Raw genomic sequence first — 22,212 nt, 5'->3', positions numbered from 1 at the left:
ATTTATGTTTATCATCAAAGCAAAAAAGCATGGGAAAGAGCAGGTGACAGGCTTTCACCAGAGTGTCTACTACAATCATTTGTTAATGATAAAAGCATTTAGAATACGTCTAACAGATGAAAGAGATTTTCTTATCAACTCAAACAAGTGTGAGGGTTAACCATCTCCCTACATTCATAGATACCTATATGAAACCACAAGGCAGATAGCTTTGATATACTCTAAAACTTTTCACGAGGCAGATTTTAACAGCTTGTGGGTATTCTGTGAGTCAAAACTCTTTTGAAATGTGTAAGACTAATTAATCTTCCTAACAAACACAAAGTGCTAGAACTTGGTTTCAGGGATTGGTTTGCTAACACTTGGTTTCTCCACTGGAAGTTGGGGATCTTCCCTTCTCAGTCAGTAAAGCTGTGTCTTCAGGTGTGTATCAATCAGCCTGTGTTTAAAAAAAAAAAAAGAAATGTTTTGTACAGCAAGAAAACAGAGATTCTTAATAGGTGTAAAGTGATATAATTCCAACATGCACTGAAGTTACTACCCAACCTGCTCATCATCTCCCCAGTGGTTATCATTACAAAAGTTCTAGCAGGTTTTCTTGTTCTAATCAGAGGAAATAGCTCAAGTGCCAAGGTAAATTTTTCTAATGTGCTGATTTTTTGGTCGCAGCTTGCACTGAAGGCACCAGCCATCTCTCACTGCATGCTCTAGACAGTAAAATAAAACCAAGTTGTCTCACTTGAGCACTTATCCAACATGAAATTTTCATCTCATCAGGCACAGTGTTGGTGCCTTGAATTCTAAGCATTTGGCCTTCTGCTGTTGTAAACTGCCATGTGAGCTCTAAAGCAAACCAATGCACATTTTTCTCTTGTCAGTTTTTCTCTTTATTCCCAAACCAAGATAATTCTTGGCAAGGTAGCACAATAGGCTCTTTTGCCTGCAAGCAATTGCTTCAGAGCTGACTGCAGAGAGCTCCAAAATCTGAACCGCGGCACTGGTTCTTGTTGATCTCAACAACAGGAAAGGGGGAGTTATATGGAAAGGAACTCATTATTTTGCTTTTTTTTTACTTACCTTCCTAGCATTTTGAACAATACTCAGTAAGCCTATGTGTTTGTGTACGAGTATGCAAGATTGAACACCCATTGGCTTGTGACTAGTATAAATTAGGCACGTATTTAGTTAACATTCTTTTCATAAGACTCCTTTTACAAGAGTAAATTACTGTTTACTACCCAAATCCTCTGGCCTCAAGAGAGAGAACCAGAACAGTTTTGTTTCTTTATTGTTACTGGTTTTGTAATTGCAGAATTGTTCATCTCTATAAGGTATTGGGAGTATTTTGTAGAGATCATTACATTTATCGCCCTTGTGTTTAAGGAAAAGAAAGAAATACCCAGGCTACTTACATCTTTATATCAGCACTTGAGCATGTCAAAGATAAAAAGATAAATTTAAGACATTTTTACAGTTCTCTTCTAGGTACACTTCATGGTTCAGAACAGAATTTTGTCTCATGCTGAAATATTTCCTACCACTGACATTTGATGTTTGCCTCAGTTACTCCTCAATCAACAAACTTTAGGTATTTTGACAGTGATAAAATCAGGGTGTTAGTATGGATGGACTGATCTGAGTTTAGATAAATTGCCTCTTCCATTCTCTTTGGTTTGTACTTTTGAAAAGAGTTGATTAGTGTGAGGCACCCAAATGCTTCTTGAAATTCAATGAGATCTGAGGTCATGTCTCTCTGAATAAGTACTCAGAAACTATGACAGTAACCTAAAACAAGTAACCTAAAAGAGTCCCGGCAGTCTTAAATGTAGCCTTCATATTCTCCTGAAGAGCTTCCAACTGTGTAATTACAAATCATATTAAATAATATTTTTCTCTTATTCAGGAAGTGCATTGAAGTATCTCGGTTTTAATCCATGTTTATAGAATGCTGACTGCATTGCCGCTAGGTCACTCCATGCACCAATATTAGGAATATATTAAGAAAGCCAAAGAAACACATATTTTTTCTCTCTCTGTAGAGGAAAGTCTGCCAACAGCCTGAGTTGCACTGCTTTCCTTATAGCTGAGGAGAGTTACACAACACACATGAAGTTTATTCACTTCTGTAAATTTGATTTGTCTTGCTCTTCTGAGGCAAAAGAAGGGCTGGTTTGCTACCTTTGCTTCATGCACACAGGCTGAGATACATGGAAAAGCCTGGTAAAGCTCTTGTTGCATTCAGTGGCAAAAGGAGATTTTTACCAACATACTTGAGGACTGTCATTCTAGAAAGACTTTATTCATAAAGGTGTCCTGTCCTCATTAAGCCTGCGCCTAACAGCTTCCTTTGGTCAACAAGGGACTCACTGGAACCAAGGATTGTGACCTTCCTTGCAAACATGCTGAGAAGCAGTATTGAGGGTCCAACAGCTCAACTGCGTATATTCTTTCAGCCTTTTTTCAGAGCTCAGATATACCTTTATGTTGTTGGGCTCTTGAAAGAAATTTTTTGAGCTGATCCTTTTGTAAGTCCCTATGTGCTGGGAAAGACCCTGTGAAACCCTGCCCTGTGCTTCCTTACTCAGAGCTGCCAGGAATTCCTTTATATTGGATTAGCAACTAGAAAGTTGTGTGTGGATTTCTTTGTGAAACGTAGCTGAAGTGGCATTTCACATACCCAGTGATTCTGCAGTCCCTCAAAGTTTACTATAGCTGGAGGAACTGCTAAATGATGAGCCAGCCTCCCTGTAGTCAAACCACAGCACAGATTTCCAAAGCGAGCCTGCTGCTGCTTACTTTCCTGTCTCCACTGATTTGTGAATCCATACTCATTGGAAAATGTGATTTTGTTTTTGTTTCTTACACTTCCCCCAAGCTAACTGTGCCTGTTACTGTGTTTTGGATTTGGTTTCAGGTTCCAACTGAGACTTCATACCCTTGATACAGACTGTGAATTAAAAAAAAAAAAAAAAAAAAAAAATAGGAGGAGGAAGAAGCTGGGTTATAGTGTCTATGGACTTTTTCCTTTTTGATTTGAGGTGGTTTTCCAGCCTGGTCTACAGGACATGCCTTTTTTTCTTAAAATATGCCTTTTAATGCCACATTAACCATTGCAATTGTGCACTTCATTTCATGAGCATGGATTAAAGAGGAACTCTAGGAGAGTTCAGGTGCTCTTTAACCAAGCCCATGGAACAGCTCTTCTCTCACTGAGCTGCATGCTGGGATGTGCTTAGTTCACTGCACCAAAATATCAGTTTTTACTCAACAGGAAGTAAAGAGGAAGGAAAGGGAGGTGTAATTCAGGGACAGGAATTTTGGGATTGCTCCCAGCAGGTTTCCTCTGCTTGAAGCCTCCATTCCTCTATAAATATGAAAAACATTGCAGAAAAAGTTAAGCTCAGGCAAGTGCAGGGGTTAAATCTCTCTCAGACATAGAGCTGAAAGAGGTCTCTCCATCTGCGGTGGTGAGCTGTTGTGCAGGAAACCAGGGGTTAAACAGAATGGGGAATGATGAGACGAGGGACTTTCGTAAGACCTTAAAGATTATCTTCATTATCAATCAACAAATTATGTTTATACACTATATTCTACCTGGAAGTCCTAGGCTCAATTCAGACCTGTAAGTATGGTTGTAGGATACAAAGAAGCCAGAAATTCTGGTCTGGTTTCTTGTACTGACACAATAGCTTCACTATCCCAGTTTCCGTAAGGCTAAAACTGAAATAATCTATCTTCTAATAGACAGCATGGTGATGATTGTTTCATATCTCACTCTAAAAAGGACATATTATTATGAATCCATCTCTTCTTGCAGAAAGTATGTGATGATAAGGAATCACTGTACTTTTAAAGCAAAGGCAAAACGTGAAACAACAGTTGCTCCTTTGGCATTGATGAGTTAACTCGGATTTTTTTTTTTGTATCCAGGCTATCCAGATACAAGAATTCATAATAAATTGCTCACATTATATTTCTCTAAGGCTTCTTGTTGTAGAGCTCCTTTGAAAGGTTAATTGTCATACTTTATTTTGGGACTATATAACTTAGTTGTCAACTACATAACTTGACTTAAATATTAGCATAAATGTGGTGGGTGATAAAAAGAGATGGTTTTCATATTGTTTTGAAAGGTTGAGCTCATATCATTATTTGTGGTTGAGTAAATAGGTTTTCATTCCAGGGTACTAGCAGCACTGTAAATGCTCGCATTAAGGCTTCTGGATCTCATCTGACCCCCACTGAAGTTGATGGAGAGGTGTATCTTGATAGTCATGTTCTTAGGATCAGATTCTTTACCTAGGATGACTGTAATTCAGACTTCCTTGCTCACTTGGGGCAGTATTTTCAAAACTACCTCGAAAGAATGAAGTACAAAACCAGATGATGTTTAGTCAGACATTTGTGTTCCCTTTTCCCTCCCCTCCAGAGAAGAGTTAGGTAGAAGAGGTATTGCAGAAGTTCCTATTTGTTTTCATTTTTCTCCAACATTGTTTACATACTTGTTTCTTCCGAGCCCAAGAAGTCAGCTGGATAAAGCCACCTTCTACATTTCACCTTTTGTTGACTGCAACAAACATGTTTTAACAGTAAGGATAAAAAAATAAGGATCACTGACACTAACAATGCCCTGGAACAGATTATTTAGAAAGGCTGTGAATTTTCCGTCATTGAGCATTTTGAAGAAGAGGTCAGAGAAACATCAATGAGGAAGAAAACCACTTTTATTGGGAACAGGCAGCAAGCTGTAGTAGAGTAGAGAGCAAGCTGAGGTCCCTCCTAAAGGGGGATCATTTTTTAAATTGATTCCAAATGTAGCTTGAGGCAAAATAACAGCATTTCTATAACCAGGACCATTCTTATGCTCAAATTGATGTTCTTCTTGCTGGTATCAATTCCAGCATTTGGGAAATATTTGATGGTAGCTGTTCCTGTGGAATAAGATAGCATTGCAAGGGGTGACTCCACAGTCTATATCTAATGGTACTGAGCAGATTCATCAGTCACTATATAAGGCATCTGCTTTACTGCTGCTTACCAGGTACAAGGCAATTGCAAAGGATACAGAGAGAAATACATCAAGAAAAGTCCATCCTCTTTGTTGCCAAGCTCTTCTATTAGGCTTTGCACAAGACTAGTTGTATGTCTCTGAATGTACAGGACTGAATGTACAGTAAGCAGGAGTATGTGGGCACCTACAGAGCTGCCAATTCTCCAAACCATGCAGTTAGATCTGGATGGACCATTAATTTCTTGTTTTCCTTATATTGTGTCCAGCACAGCTAAGTCACCACTGACACAGGACTTAGCTGTGGCAGGGAAAGACCACCTGCAGTTGGGTTCCCTGAAGGAAAAGTCAACTTTAACTTGGTCATTCCTTTTTGGTGAGAGTTGCACAATTTTGCCCACTGCCTCAGTTGGGCCAGACTAGGGTGCCTTAGACAATATCTAAAATCAGTCGAGAATGTGCATGTGTGTATACTTGTATGTGGATTAATGTGTATATATATATATATATATATATATAATGTGTATGTATATCTGTATATAAAAACATGGATGCATATTTGTGTGTGTGTATCTGTGTACACATACACATTATGTATAGCTAGTGAAGCCACAGTAAAGAGATGTCTAAGCCAAGTAAACAGTAACTTAAGATGATGTTAGTTTTGGACAGTGCTTTCCTGGTAGGAAAAATCTTATATATCATTCTGTCACTGGACTGTGGTCTGGAATTGGCATCATCTCTGAACAAGTCCGCTGCAGAATATTGCCTCCTGCAGATAAAAGTTAAATCACTATTTCTGTGAAGGAATTTTGCCTTTCTGAGCACAGATTCAGAACACAGCTGCATTTAAGCGACCCTTGTTATAGCATTTCTTAGATCATACCAGAGAGACTTACGACCTTCATAAAGCCGAGAAGGACAAACATTGCTGCTTAAAAGCTTTTAGGAACTGATCATTTTTCATGCCCACTTGTCTGTGGCAGTTACAGTAAATTTGCTGTTCTCTGCATGGCTCCAAGACACACTTTCCCTTATTACAGAAGCACAACAAAAATACTGTAGTAATATATGATTCTGGCTTCAAATGCAGCTGTACTGTTTTGGTTCTTTTCCATTTAATTTAGTGGTATTAACTGGACACAGGTGGTTCTTCTCCCTTTAAAAGGTGACATCTAGAAGTCCATATAAAGGGGATTTGTTTTAATTTACAGTTTTCTTAGATCCAGATGTCCCCAGAAATATTACTTTTGCTATAGTAGTAAGTACTGTTGCTGTAATCCAGAATCCTTTTTGCTCTGCTCTGTGTATCTGTTAAGGAACAGGTCCTTGCCCAATGATCTTTGAATCTCAGTGTATGATTTCTACTATTTTCATAATTATTATTATTAAAATACTGAGTTGCACAGTGCTTCTCAGCCTTAGGATTTATTAGGCCAGAAGTGAATTAACATACAGAAAACCTTACTGCCACAGAAACAGGAATCCAAAGAATTTATCTAGACCCTACTGTGCTGCATGCTGTATCTTGTTACTTAAACATAAGACAAGATAGAATAGATGTAGACTCCATGAAAACAAAGGTAGACTCATGGTAAACTCTCCTGCAAGTTCAACCCTCAAGGGTAGCAGAATCTGGATGTACTGTGATATAAATAATTAACACTATGCTAGAAGTGCCCTTCAGGTGGAAATATACAGTCAATTAAACTGTCCTTAGCTTTGCTATTCTCCTCCTTTCTCACAGTTTCCAAAACCAGTATTTGTGTTCCCTTTTTATGAATGGCTAGGGAGAATTTGCCAGGCAAGAAAGCACAAGCTTAAGTGTGCAATAATTCCAGGATGTCTGTTTTGAGATGATTTGACATGTTTCAGTTTGTTTGTGTAGCAGTGGAATATTTTTTTTCCCAGGTGGTATTTGCAAGGAGTTCTGGCACCACGTCTATGAGGCATTGTGTGCCCAGATTTCCAAAAATGGCTATATTTACTAATAGAGCTTAATAGCTCAAATGGGAGGTTGGAAACGGACAGAATATCCTCCTGTGGGAATTTTCACAGATCTTGGTCAAAAGCAGTAATATCTGATTTTGTTGATGTTAACCAATAACAACTGAAAAATATTCTTCCTCTGGAATAGAAATTTGTAGAACACTTAAACTAAATTAACAAAGGAACAGAGCTACAGAAAGCAGGTAATTTTCTATTAATTTTGATAGCAACTATTCTTAAGATCTGTATAACCAAGATATAGGAGACATTAGGAGATAATACAGTATGTTAAAAGAGAGAGTAAACAGGAGAAAAATGAAAAGAGCTTGTTTTTTTTTAAAAAAAGCTCCAGCTCACCAGAGAAACAGAAAAAACCAAATCACATAAGAGATCTGATTTAGCATAACAAGAGCGATTGAGAAGCAGCTGAGAGTCACATAAGAATATAGTTTCTGTGTCTGTTGCGCTGTGTGTGCCTCTGAGTCATATTTTCCAGTTGTGTGAGTAGGTCACAGCCTCTTGAAGTAACCCTGGGGATGTGGGGAGCGAGGGAGTTTCGCACAGTGGTGGGGTCCCCAGTTTGGCCGATCAAAGCACCAAAATTCAGATGCGCCCACTGTAGAGATATAGTCAAAGAATTCTTGCTAGCCAAACATGTGGAAGAACTGACTCAGGTAGTGGAATTCAACATCTAGGAATCTATGAGACTATGAGAGTTTAAAAAAAAAAAGGAAGAAGAAAAAGGCATCGTGTCCTTTTTTCCTTTTTCCTGTTTTTCTATGTTTGGAGTAATAACACTAAACAAAACAGCCTCAATGTGCTGGCACTTATTTTCTTTCAGAAACAAAAGCGAGCATTTCTGTGAACTGAGATACTATGAATACTGCAAGAATCACAATAAATTATTGAAAGCTGGTAATACTGAAAGTTTTTGGAGTTGAAGAAGGTGAGACCTATGCCATGTGAGCCTTTCCTGCAAGCTCAGTATCACTGGCATTCTGTATATGCTTCACCTCAGCAGGGAGGAGAAAAGGTCTTACGTATTTTTTTAACAAACTGTGGATGAAACACATGTTCTGTAGTTCAGTAATGATCTTCACAATGTGGTATCGTATATTAATGTTCTTTAGGACATCTGGAAAATACTGAGTGGAAAATTAAGATGACATTAATGTTCCTTCTGATGTTTTTTGTCCTCTTCATGCCACATCATCATGCCTGCTGTACCATGAGATCAAAAATATTAGATAACTTTGAAACTTGCTCGCCAGCATAATGTGAGATTCAGGCTGAGGTAAGAAGCTAAGAACAACACACATTTTGTTGCTGATTGTTCATGGTTCAAATGACATTGAATAGAATTAGTCAATACAGAAGGTGAAGGGTAAGAAAAAAACTTTGGATAAACAAAGTGAAAGTAAATAATAAATAATGTATATGTTATTTATATAATATAAAATAATATATGCAAACAATATAATATGTAATGTATATGTATGCGTAATATAATAATATGTATGTAATATATATGATATGCATATATGGATATATAGTATGTGCATGTATACGAAACAGATGTTTAGAATACATATGCAAAGTGAAATATTTGCAAAATGCACATATATATTATATATGCAAAAAGAAAATGACCCATTGGTCACTTTCCTAGAGAAGTAGCTCAGATATTAGGCTCAAAATGCAGCTCCATAAGTTAGACATCAGGAAAAACACTAACAAGCTCACTCGTGGATCATACAGACCACACTAGATTATGTTGCCTAAAGTGAGTATGAACAGCCTGGACAAACATCTGCTGGTCATGATATTGCTATATTTTTTCCTTAAGATGAGATCACTTTTCAGCTTCCTGCCAGCCCTGTGATTCTCTCTCCTTCTAGATTTTTAATCTTAACATCAGTAATGCATTTAATCAAACTGGTGCAGCACTGAAAGGACAACTTCCTTCTTTGGATATATATGTTATTAAAAAAAAAAAGGCTATGTAGTGAAGAACATGCTCTTCTGTCCAGCAGGGAAAGAGTCATTGCAGGAGGTATCCAGATGACAGAAAAGAACACAGAGGCTTAAGAGGCAGTGCATTGTGGAAATGAAATAAAATTTGAAAGTGGTCAGAACTTCTGAGACAAGAGGAGGACAAAAAAAAAGAAAAAAAAAAGAAATGTCAAATAACCAGGGGTGTTTGTGCTAGTAATTAAATGTTTCACAGAATGTAACTTTTAATATGACAATGGGAAACAACTAAGAAATTTTCCTTTTTCTGTCAATTACTGGTTGTTTATTACTCAAAATTTTTGAGTTACGCAAGCACCTAAAAGGTAACTAATGCATCTCCTTTATGACAGTCTCCAACCTTTATGCAAGAATATTGCAGGCCTTTCAGGATCAGCTAAAAAGGAAGCTGTTTGGAAAGGGCACCACTAAATAAATGTATTCTAAAATAAATGTTGAGTAATTCAGTCATCAGAATGTATGAACAGAGTGAGCTCCAGAGTGAAACATATTGACCAAAGAAATTAGTGGAGCCAAGTTGCTAAGCAGATATAAATAGGGGTCTAATTGGTTTTATACATCTCAATCGAGGTACTTATTCATGTGCAAAAAACTCACAACATTAAAAATAATTTGATTTAGAAATTGTTTTCATGGAAAGCATTCAGTATGAAGTTCCTGTATCAATGTAATATACTGACAACAGAAGAGAAGGTATTTCCAATTAAACACTTGAAAGCTTCATATCCATAAATTAGTTGGTAGGCAGTAGAGTTCATATGAACTGTGGCTCAGAATAGGAAATTATGTTCTCCTCAGAAAAATCAGGCAACTGAATGATATAAACATAATCTGCAAATTCTGATAGGTCCATAGTTATATTTGTAATTAAATGGAAATTATGTTTTTTAATATGTTTAGTTTGGTGTCTTCTGCAAGTGTATATCAGAGTAGCTCCAAACATTTGAGTACCCATATGACTCAGGAAAGCAATAGAATTATGTACCTCCCTTGTTAACTACATCTTTAGTGTAATTTTGCATCAGCCAAAATGAGTTTGAGATGCCCTTACTCAGAACTTCCCAGCCTCATGCAGATAAAGTAAATTAGGTAGGAGCTAGATTATCCAGTATCATGCCCTATTTTTTTTCCTCCTGTTTCCTTCTTAGTACGTTCTTACTGCTCAGTGAGAGAGGAGGGGTGAGAACAACCTATTTAATAGCTGACGTATTCCAGCTGGTGAAAGATGGGCGCTTAAAATCTGTTTACTCAAGACTGAATTCAATCTGGATGTCTTACTGCATGGGATCTTTAGTTGCTAGAGTTCACAAGGTGACCTCAACTCTGTTGTGTGAAGAGTCTCGGCTGATCAGTGTGTGGAAGCTGTCTTCTGACACAACCTGCTCCCTCAAAAACTTTGCAAGTACCTAGAGGTTCAACTATATTTGCCTCATGCCCTTCTTCTTTCCTTTTTGTTGTATGTCATGCTGTTGCACTGATGTCGCCTCACCTGCTGGGACTTCCTTGTCTAAGTGCCCTGGCTGCTACCACTTTCTCTTCAATACCTACTGGTTTTGGCATCACCACACATGGAAGTCACTGTACTCTCTCCAAAAACACTTCACAGCTGAGGCTATACTTTTACAGGAGTGAAAAACAAAGGCTTTGACCTCACCAATGGGGAGCCTGACATCTTAACTACAGCTCCTGATTGTATTGATGTAGGCCACATTTCTGATGGAGGGACATGCCAAACTAGAGGACTTCAGGCACTTAGAGTTCACTGCAGGTTTCCTAGTGAATTCAAACTCCAGCTTGGGGCTGTACTCTTCCAGCCCAGCTGCTTTTCTTTCACATAATGAACTCTGTGGGCACAAAAGCCCTGTATTTGTTGTGGCTTTGAGAACAAAGCCACTTAACAAATAAGTAAAAGTTTAGCCAGAATACTAAGAAAATGGCCATGATTAAAGCAGTATTTCAGTAATGCATTTGCTGAATCAGTCTAAGATTAAGTCAAACATTGACCTTCTACATTATTTCTTAGGAGGAAGCAAGGAACAGATGGGCAGTGCTCTTTGCTGGAACCTAATGAAACATGCATCATTCAGCAAAAAGAAAATAGTCTTCTTGTTGAAAAGCATGCATTTAAAACAAAGAGATATGTCATATAAATACTGACAGAATTAAATGAATTTTTAGTATCAAAATACTAAGCTTTAATTAAAAATGCATTTCAGTAAGTGGAAGGTTGTAATAGTTCAGATAAAAAAAGTAGTATAGAGATTTTTCTAAATGGAAATTAAGCCCTTTTCATAAGCTTCTTACAAAGTTTTGAAATATGTAATTTTGTTTCTCAAAACTAAGTTTTGTGTTTTAACCAAGATAATGGTCTTTGAGTGTTCTAAAGATACACTTAACCATTTTTATCTTCTACATAATTTTCATCAAACAATGCCCTAAAGTCCACTTAGCAAGGAAGAAGATGTAGAGAAATATATCTCTGGCAAATCTATGTAATGAATGGTGAATGACAGCTACTCTGGAAAACAGTTTTTTAGTGAAAGTCAAGATCACCAAATTGCTAGCTTTCCTGAAGAGGGTTGTCATTTAGTACTCAGCCCAGACGAAAAGGATATCACCCTGAAAGTCTGTGGGTGAGGTGAAGACATGGACAGATTCACCAGCTTTGGATTGTGCACAGCAGAGATTTTTCCCCGAATGAAGAGAGTGAACTGAAAGGCTCCTTACTCACCTCTTCCCTTACCAGCAAGTATTTCCAAAGAAGGAACTAGCCACTGGAGGTGGCATTTAGGCACAATTTCCTCCTGCATGCTGTGGCATAGCTTCAGTCATTTGGTGGGTTGCAGACTGACTGTGTAATGCTGTGGCTTTGTACTCTGCTGTTGGACTGAACGCAAAGGTTGCTGAACTGGAGAGCACCATGGGGTGCGCATGGACATCCTGAGGAACGGTGAGGGTGAAGGAAAAGGGCAGAGCAAATCATCTTCTCTGCTGAAAGTATTGCAAAATTGTCCTCAGAAAATCTAAGGGAGGGAATGTGAGTCAACCAGGAAAGACAGCAGGGAACAAAATAGTTGGAAAAATTTCTCAACCCCCATGGAACAACTGGTGACTGCACTGCTTTCCATCAGGTGGCTGCTTCAGGAAGGTTTAGCAGCCTGGTTGGAGTCTGTTTTCAAAGCTCATAAGCAGTGATTTTTTTAATTGTTATTATTGTTTTTGTTACATGTTCCCTACCAAAAGCAGCAAAGGGCAGAGACTGTCACAAAGAATGGAATTCCAGACAGGAACTTCAACTTTTTGTGGGTTACCTTTGACACTTCTATTCCCTCAGACTTCTGAGCTTCATAGCAGAGAAGCAATCAGCAGAAACCCTGCTAATCTGAGCACAGAAAGAAATAACTCAATTCCCTACATTTTTCTAACTGGTCCACTTTTAAATTCCACCAACAAGGCACTGTGCCTCCCCCTGTGGGTTTCTGTTCCCTTTGCTTGAATTAACACAGCACAGGCAATTTTTCCTCTCACGTTTCACACAGAAGGTCTATTTCCCAGCAGTTAGAAGTAGATACTTAGCTGCTTTTTAAACTTGAGGAGCTCTGTAATTGAAACACTAAGTTATTCTGTGCACAAAAAGACCTCAATCAGATTGCTACTCACTTACAACATATGCCAAACTTCAGGGGTTATGTTGTCCTCTTTCTATTGAAAATGTACAGAACACCTACTTTACAGAAACTGAAATTTTCTGAAAAAAAAAATAGAGGAAAAAATCCTTCTTTTTTTTTCTTTGACGTAATTTGGCGGTTCGAGAGGATATATTTTTTTTCTCTGGTCATGTTGAACTGACATGTTTTGGTCTCCTGTTTAAAATCAACAGGATTAATTTTGAATGTATTCAACATGATCAGAGTTACTCTGACCTGCAAGAATCTTATATAGGATCTGGAGTTAATTCTAAACAGAATGATTACCAGAGTTAATGTTAAACAAAATGTTACAGCTAGAGAAGTGCACAGTTGAGTGCTGCAGACCTGGTCTATTGAACTGAATATATACTTTTAAAAAATTCTCTTAAAATACAAAATGGTGTTAACAGCCTCTTTATATATACATATATATGTATACATGTACACACATATAAAAAAAATCTCTCTGTGTGGGCATGTGTGTGTGTGCATGTACACAGCCTTCTCTGAAGCTGGCTAAGAAATTAAATTAGGTAATGTCTTCAGAAAATGTCTCACTTTAAAGATTTCCAAGATATTGGAACAAATCAGCCACTTATAAAACATAATGCATTCTAAAGCCGTTAATTTTAGAATATCTCATATCAAATAATTTATAATCTTTCTTGAGGGTATATGTTAATTTTCTTACAGGAACTAGAGCCCAGACTCTTAAAGGTATTTTATTCTCTAATTCCCAGTGAAATCAGTGTGGATTAGGGACCTAAATTGGTATTAGACTTTTAAATAATTCTGAGAATCGGGATACAGTCTCTTAACCACAATGGCATTTATAGCAATTAAGAAAAGTAATACTCAAAATAGAAGTATAAAGTAGTTTTCATTGTTGACTGAAACTTATCTCTGTCAATACAGCTAAGGCAGCCCCCCAGAAGTGGAAGCATTCAGCTGTGGATTGAAGTTGTTGTGTATGAGAGGCAATGGGACTGAGCCACAGTCAACACACAGAAAAAGGTCACCCATTAAAAATACAGAAATCTTTCAGCAGCTGTCTACTGGCTCCTGGGCAACACAGTGAATGTCATCAAATGCTGCCTAGCCACAGACCTTAGCACTGTGTCTTGTCCATGCAGACAACTAGATTAAGTCGCTTGTCCTGATCCCATTATAGGGCCCCTACCTGTCCTGTCTTCCCATATCTTCATTTAGATGCTGCTCTCCGTTTTTGTTTTGTTGTTACTATGTGCTACTGAGTGACTGTTTTCTTCTGCCGCAGAGGCAGCTGCGTTCATTTCTGTGGTGGCTGAAATAACTCCTGGGCAACATTTGTGTTCACAAAATTCTTGTGGGCACCTGGGATGAAGGTGATGGATACGTCGTACAGGGAAGATAGTATTCTCCTCCTGCCCAGCTGACACAGGTGGCTGAATTATATTAGCTGGTGTAAGTATACATATATACACACAGCAAGTATATTTATACAGCTTGTAAAAGCAGTGCTTTCTTACCAGGGCATTGGAAGTTCTTCCATTTCAACTAACTCAGTACAATACAGAAGTCCCATGCATTTACTTCTGCAGTCACTTTCCTTTTTTATTCAGCAGCTGCCCTTTTAATTAGCTGTTGCTAATTAAAAAAACTAACAAATATCCAGACTATTGTGAAAATTGGTGGTAGTCTATGGATTAAATGAATAAGGACAAATAGAAGTTAAGTTCATTAAGGCTTGCAGGGGGTAACAAGCAGGAACATTAGTCGAACGTTGCTGAGAATTGTAAAGGGTGACTTGGTTGGCATGGGATCTAACACACAGGCTGGATCTGACAAGGTGTGTGGGGACATGAACAAAATATCACAAGTGAGGGCAATCGTTTAAAGACACCAGCTACTCCACAGTTGCATTTATGGAATGGCCAGCATGTTGTGAAAACATACGGTAGATTTGCTGTGATAAAAGATGGGGGAATGTTGTTAACCGTGTGGTGCAATGGCTGAGAGCTGTGAAACTTGTTGGAGAGAAAGCCTTTGCATGGAGGCCAAGCATACCCCAACCAGCAGCGTAGCTCATCATAACCATTTGCAGCTGTTGCAAAAGTCGTGGGACTGATACCAAGCAGCCCAGTAAGCCAAGGCTTTTGGGAGACCTCAGTGTTGTATGCAAATAGGAATTGCTGCAATACACTGAATCCTGTTGCTGCTTTAATGATGCATCATACATATGTAAGACATGGTCATCCCTGGGCTACCTCTACACATACAGCATATATATGTGTCTATATATACATGTAAAAAGCATGCAGTGTTTTAGCTAACTGCTGAGCTTGTGCTCTGTACCACACTGTGGTACAATATGGCATATACAAACAGCTCTCTCAATGTCCAGAATGGGAACTGCAATAATCTCAAGGTCAGGTTATTTAAAACAAACAAGAAGAAAACCTAAAACCAAGCAAATTAAACAGAAGCAAACCCCTTCCCTTATTGTTTCAAACAGACTCAACTACATCTAACTGCCCATGAGTTAATAAACATTTCATAAATTGGGTTTAGCCACATAGATACTGTGACTCTTCAAAGAAAATATGCATTCTGCAGTAAGGTGGACACTATTTTTGTAAGGCAGCAGAAGATGCTTTCATTGGCAGGAGGTAGGCAATAAATGTCATTCCAATTCTCCTAAATTTGGATGATAAGGCGTAATATGAAGGTAGCTGGGGTTAGGACAAATAAATCTAGGTAGGAGTACAGGTGAAAATGCCAACTAGGAATTAGCAAAATAAAGCCAAATGAGGCCTAACAACAGCAAAGATAAAAATGTATTAAATAGAGGACATAATTAGAAATGACTGCAGCCCTCACATACAGACTATTCAATGTTGAATTAGGCCTTTGCAAAAGGTGTTTGATATTGGCATCCTCTCTGAGGAGAGGGTGGTGGTTTTAAGAACCTCCATGGGAAGGGGTTTGGCTGGTTTTGGACAAAGGGATGGACTTGGCTTTGCATAAAAGTGCTAAATTACCTGTATTAAAGTCTTGATCTCTCCGATCTCAGAGGAGCCAGGAGACATTTACCTCAGGTGTTGACCATTCCTTAAGCATATTTGACCACTTCCTGGTACAAATTCTGCTAGGGACAGAGCGCATTGATTATTCTAGAGGAAGCGTGCTCTAGTAATCAGCTGAGAAAGAAAACAAATCCCTGATGACTTGCAAAGGTCCTGGTTTATCCCTGGTATTTTTAGGTAAGCTGAAGTAAGAAGTCTCTGAGGCTCAACAGTTTCATTCTGGCTTCCTTGGGACCCAGAATCAGGTATTAACAAAACACCCCAAGAGGACTAGCTTTTTTAATCATATCTGACCTTTGGTGTGTGGACGTGCTGTAACCACTCTGCATTGGTGATGATAATTTCTCTGCACAACATTCCCATGGGGGGAAAGCATTAATACTAGTTTAAAAAAAAAGGCATCCGCTGTGTTCTCTTATTTTGCTTGAAATTGTTCTTTCCTTCTTCTATTGTCTCGGATTTGAGGATTAATCAGTAAACAGGAGACTTCATCCAGCTCTTTTATGTGCATGTCGCTGACCTCCAGTATGAAGGGAAATGCAGCGGAACAAAGATGCAGATTATCAATATTAAAAGGTCATTTTCACTATAATTGATGTATGAGGATATAACTGGGGTACGGAGGGATGCTGTAGCAATTAGCTTGCTTTGGGGTCTAGGGTATATAGAGCAGCCAGTTTGAGTAGCACAACAATATTATGGGAAGTTCATTTGAAAGAGTGATTTATTATATATTATATATATATGAACATATGTATATATATATGTACAGACTGTTTTGCAGATATTTCACTTCTTGGGTGGGGGAAGGTTTCTGAAGAGAAAGCTTACCAAATTTTGGTAGTTTATAGCAAAGAATCTAGTGACACTCCCTACTAAGGTTTATTCAAGTCCTGATTTCTTTAACATGATTTGAAAAACACCCTATAGTTTTGATCAGGATCTGGCTTCCTCTGTGAGAATATACAAAGGAATGTTTCAAATCACGTTTCGCAGACAGTGCCTGCAGGTATTTTGAGTACTGGGCAGGGGGCTATACCCTTCTGTTTTAGATTACTTCCAAGTCTATTACTACTGAGGAGGATGCAAGTGTGTAATATTTTTGGTCCTCTGAAGAAACCAGTCTCTGATCAATGTGTGGGAGCTGTGGGTGTAAGAAATATATTGAATGGTGCCCACCTACTAAGGGCCGTTATGAATTGGTAATAGTGGTCAACACTAACAGGTTCTGCATGGGTCAGTAACATCATATAAGATGATTTCTGCCAGGAAGCAGTTGGTCTTCAGAAACTGGGAATGTGTTATTATAACTACTTCTGAGACACCTGGCACTGAGGCTCTGAACACTTAAGTAGATCTCTGAGCTAATTCAGGTTATGAAAGTCTCCAGGTCAGAGAGCTGGGATGATATCTTCAAAGAACTTTTTCAGAACTGAGACTACCCAAAGACAGCTTGAAGATATCTTTATGCTTTTTCTAGTAAGTAGTTATGCTTTGCTCAGATATCAAAAATTTTAGGAAGTGTGCTTGAATTTCAACAAAGTTTTGACTGAAAAGAAAGAAAGGTACTTTTCTAAAACTAACTTTAAAAATGTAACTAAAGAGAAAAAAGGCAAATGAAACAGTTTTTAATAAAACAGAATAATTTCTATCCTTTTAATTAGTTTTGCTAAAGAAAATGATAAAGAATGACAGAGTTAACCAGCAAAGGTGTTTTACTTCACTGTCTGTTCAGAGAAACAGAATGTTTAGAGACCTTTTGCAGAACACATCCTTGCAAGCTCTGAGGATTTAGTTATATGATCTGGGAGGTCTTGATTTACTGAATATTCTTGTAGTGTTTCAAGACTTTTCCTTACATGGGTGAAGAAATCGCAGGAAGCAGTTCCACAAGCAGAAGAACAAGTGATGTCCAGTTTCATGTGCTTTGGATGTTCTGACCGAATTCTCTGCTTTATATAATGAAAACCTCGCTTCTCCTGCAGACGGTTTTAGCAGCTGCCTTTCCCCAGGCAGCAGAGAAGGAGCTTTCTTTTCCTGCCCTATACACGGCTGTGTGTTTTCTTGAAATGCATAGGAGCACAAAATTGTCAAAAACGTACCCTGCCAAATGCCAAAAATGCAGGATCTTTGTGAGCGTGTGAGTAGTTCCCAGGTGAAATACCAGAAGATGGCGCTTGAGAATACACAGTGGTGTTCCTGGGGTTTGCAGCGTAATGAATCCTCCTCCTCCTGCCCACCGTGACGGTGTTTTGTCGGTAGATCCTTTGGCAGCACTCCCAGCAGCATCCCCCTCCCAGGAATCTCCTGGCCGCTGGAGGCAGTTGCATTTGCTAGTTCAGAGCCACCTGCAGCTGGGCTGGGTGAAAACACGCTGGTCCTACCCGGGGGCATTGCCTTTGCTTACAGGTGCTGTGTTTTCTTCTGAATTCTAAAAGGTGAGCTGCTCAGAATGCAGGAGCAGGGCTGTGCTTTGCAAAATGGGCAGGGACACGCACCCGGCAAGTGAAAAGAAAGCTGAGTTGTATGACCCCCCGACAACACGCAGTAGGTAGCCCGGGCCAGCTGCGTACTAAGCTGTGGAGCCACCACAGTGCCGCGGGTCCTGTCTCCTCCGTGTTCAACCTTCCTGTGTGACCACCAGGCAGAGGAATATCTCTCACTACTTGAAGGAAAGGTAATTCATTTCTATCACTAGTCAGTCAAGAATAACACTTGGGACATAACTATCTTAAAGTAAAACCACAGTAATGCGATGATCTTTAATTTCTTACAACAGAGAGAAAACCACGAATCTTTTTCTCAATATACCCTTAAAAGATTCGGCTCTTCGTATTCCCCTTCCAATACAGAGATCCTTTTATGACTCTTGAAAGACTGACACTGTTTGTCTTTGGCACTCAGAAACCTTAGGGGAGGATTCACCTGCATAACAGGACCTCCCCTGGAGCTCCCACTCCTTGCAGTGGTGTCTTAGGGGAAGATTCACCTGGGTAACAGGACCTCCCCTGAAGTTCCCACTCCTTGCAGTGGTGTTCCTTCCCTTCTGGTCAAGTCATCCCCATCAGCTTCTGCAGAAAAACACTGCACAGGAAAGGCAACATGAGCAGAAGATGGTCTTTAGAGAGTGGTGACAGCAAAAGAGCATTAAATGCATTAAATTAAGACTGTTGATGGTGGTGGGAATCAATGCTGAAGCAGCTGTACCTCCTCCACGTGCTTCATGCTGCCATTTGAAGAGATCACAGATACCCTGCAGTGAAACATGTGGGGCAACGCCTCAGCAGCTGCTGGTGAAGTGCCTGCTACAGGGAGAGGCACTACTCTGCTTTACTGCACTGAGTAGTCACTTCTTTTAAGGAAAGGGTAGCAAAAAGTCTGCTGCCCTTGTTGACCCAGTCCCCCACACTTCCTTCAAGGCTCTGCCACCAGTGCTGTAATGCTGAAAGGCTTTTAATTTAGCTTACTTAGAGTTTTTTTTTCATGCTATTTCTGCACTACAGAAGTCTAAATTAAATGTCCCGTAATCAGTTATTCCTTTATATGACAAAGGCTAGGCAGGAGATAGTTCTTGTGACTGAAAAAAAACCCCCGACGACAAAAAAAAGGAGAAAAATATAAAGGGGGGGGGGGAGGTGTATGGAATTTAAGTAATTTTTCATAGCTATGACTTACCATTTTCCTAGCAGCTCTACCACAAGGGACCTCAGAGCTGTAGATGGAGGCAAACAGCATGCCTTAATGTGAGAGAGAAATTCTGCTAGCACTTTGCCAGAGTAATGGGCAAAATTATGCATTTGTGTCCCCAGGAAAGCCTGGCATAGCGAAGGGTCTTTTCATCCCAAATGAGCACCTGAATAATATTTTTGACAACTTATCAGGAAGCAAATGCACAGTATTTTTGAGAAGGTTTTTGTTTTTCTTTCACATAGTTGCAAACAATTTCACCTTTACTCCACTGCCGCATAATAAAATACATCTGAGCACCCCTTTGTAGTCTTATTATTATGGCATATTTCATACTGTGTAGAATAATTTGAATAACTTATGAAAATGTTGACAAAATCCTCCATTTCTGAAAATTGTTTATATGCAAATAAAACTTTTTTTTCCATTAAAACTGCCTCCAGTATTCTTATGATTACCCAGACTTACATTTGTTTTCTATAAACCTTTTCCTCTAAGGCGACTTCAGAAACACTAATTCATGAAATCTTGCAGCCAATCTTGGTGACCCAAATCTGGATTTCCATTTTATAACGCCTTAGAGTATTGGTTCAAACACAGTTGTATCAATGAGAATCTTTCCATGAAGCAAGCTCACAGAGTGACCTATAGGGTGAAGGAACTAGTCTTGTGCTCCTTGAAACTGGGGCAATACTCCTACTGACTTCAGCTTGTGTTGGAGCAGGTACTAAACATTTTTCCCAGGTCACACAGCAAGTCAGTTAGTAGAACAGATTTCAGTGGTTATGCTACCATATCACCTCTTCCTGAACTCAAATGATTTAAATCCTGAAGAGAGACCAGATCATCTAATTTAACCTCCCACAATAAGCCCTGAAATATTTTATAAGATTTAAAGCCTTCTCTTTGCCGAGATGTGAAAAGGTAGATGGAGAGAGAGGGATGGGAGAGAGAAAGGAAGTGAGATCTTATTTAGGTCTAGTTGACCCTTGAGCACAGATTGAATAGATGAAGAAGAAAAATGAATAACAGCAGAAGTCAGCAAACAGAAAGAATTGGACATCTAGCTGGAGAACAAGGTTGAGAATACATGGGTGCTGCGATGCAAGACAGTTCTCAGCCTTCAGAGGACACCTGGCTACCATCCAGCAGAACCAGAAGACTTTACAAAGCTGAACAAGTTATAAAACTTAAAAAAACAAATCTGTGGATAAGCTAAGAAATTGTCTGGGGAAATTCATGCTGAGATATTGTGGTAATGTTTTGGAAGGTAATACAGGAACTGTAATCCCAAGGAAGCTGTGTATTAATAACAAGGGATGCTAGTTCTGGGATAAATGCCCTAGCTGGGTTAACAAACTGCGTCACTATCTATTATTTGGTGGAGAAAAATACAAGCAGCTAATTAATGCTTTGGGGACTTAGGAGGAAGAAAAAACAACAAAAAAACCCCCCTCCAAACCAGCTTTCTCCCAGGTCCCCAGGCAATAAGCAAATGCAGAACATAGAAAATAATTCATTATTTTATGTTGTTATTTCAGCCAGAACTTTTCAGAGGGCTACAAAGCACAACTCAGCTTTAATCAGTGGAAATTTTGAGCTTGATTCATTTCTGAGTAGCATTAAATTCCATCAGGTTTATAATGATATAAATGCAGAGCTCTCAAGGTGATCTAGTCCTTAATAGTAACTAGTGAATTTGGCCCACACATTGCATTAGTTAACTGTACTATAAAGATGCTAATGAGGTGAAGGGTAAGTAGGTAATTCTTCGCTAGCATAATTCCACTGAACTATGTAGGAATTTATTATGGCATAATCTGTTTGTTCTGCATAACTTGGTCTGCAGTGCAAACTAGTGGAAAGACCTTTTGCCTGGATGTAGAAAGTTACGGCACCTATTTAGCAGTCGAGGTTATTTATACATAAAAAACAGAAAAAGACTCATAAACACAAACATAAACATAGATAATAAAAAAATAAAAATTCAAATATAGTGTCACCAGAAAAGCGGTTTTTGAGTACTTTGATTGGAGGTAAGCTGTGAAAAAGTGAATATACCGCAAGAAAGGAGCTGGCCTGTTTGATGATTCTGGCTAACAGTGGGAAAGCCATTGGAACAATAGAAATGAGAAAAGTAGAGCTCCCCTCTGACTCACTCAGAAGATATTTTTGACTGATAGTCAGCTATGATAGTTGAAGCCATTGGAAAAATTCCTGCTGATTTTCTAGGGACCTGGACTCAAGTAATGAAGAACTGCTTAAAGGCTCCTGAAGCACACGAGTAGCAACAGGGTGGAGCAGGCAGGCAGGCAGGGGACAGTTTTGAGCTGTAATGTCAGTGTGTCCTGACAGCCCAGATGCAAGTCTTTTGAAAAGCAGGCAGCTTCACTGTTTCACCTGAATGTCAATAGCTCCAACCTCTATATGGTGAACATTCGCTGTGAAAAACAGCTGTTCAGTGTTTTTTTAACTATGCTGATTATTTTTAGTTCAATGCCTCTTTAAACTTGAACTGCTCCCTTATCACCATACCTCTGAGAAATCTGCCTTCTGGCAGTTCCCCTTTGAAATTTGTTTTTTGCCCATAAGGTGCAGATGCTTAGCAGCAAGCCTGTTTTCCTCCCTCCTCCACATTTTCTACTGAGAATACAAAAGGACACTTCATCCAGATTTCATGCTGTTCATGAAGTCAGAGGGTTATCTGACAGACTTGTGACTTCACTGGATTTTGTGCCTGTGT

General features: G+C 39.0%; 1 protein-coding gene across 1 annotated transcript in view; it reads right to left on the bottom strand.

The window, feature by feature from the left end:
- Nucleotides 1–371: 371 nt before the first annotated feature.
- CNTNAP5 (contactin associated protein family member 5) overlaps nucleotides 372–22,212 on the bottom strand; it is a 349,771-nt gene continuing 327,930 nt past the window's right edge. Inside the window, exon 23 of the mRNA XM_075430021.1 lies at nucleotides 372–439. Coding sequence (XP_075286136.1) covers nucleotides 435–439 — 5 coding nt within the window. The 3' untranslated portion in view covers nucleotides 372–434. The remainder of the gene's footprint in view (nucleotides 440–22,212) is intronic.

The sequence above is a fragment of the Opisthocomus hoazin genome, chromosome 9, assembly GCF_030867145.1.
Source record: "Opisthocomus hoazin isolate bOpiHoa1 chromosome 9, bOpiHoa1.hap1, whole genome shotgun sequence".
NCBI classification, from domain to species: Eukaryota; Metazoa; Chordata; class Aves; order Opisthocomiformes; family Opisthocomidae; genus Opisthocomus; species Opisthocomus hoazin.
This window is presented reverse-complemented; position numbering and strand designations above follow the sequence as displayed.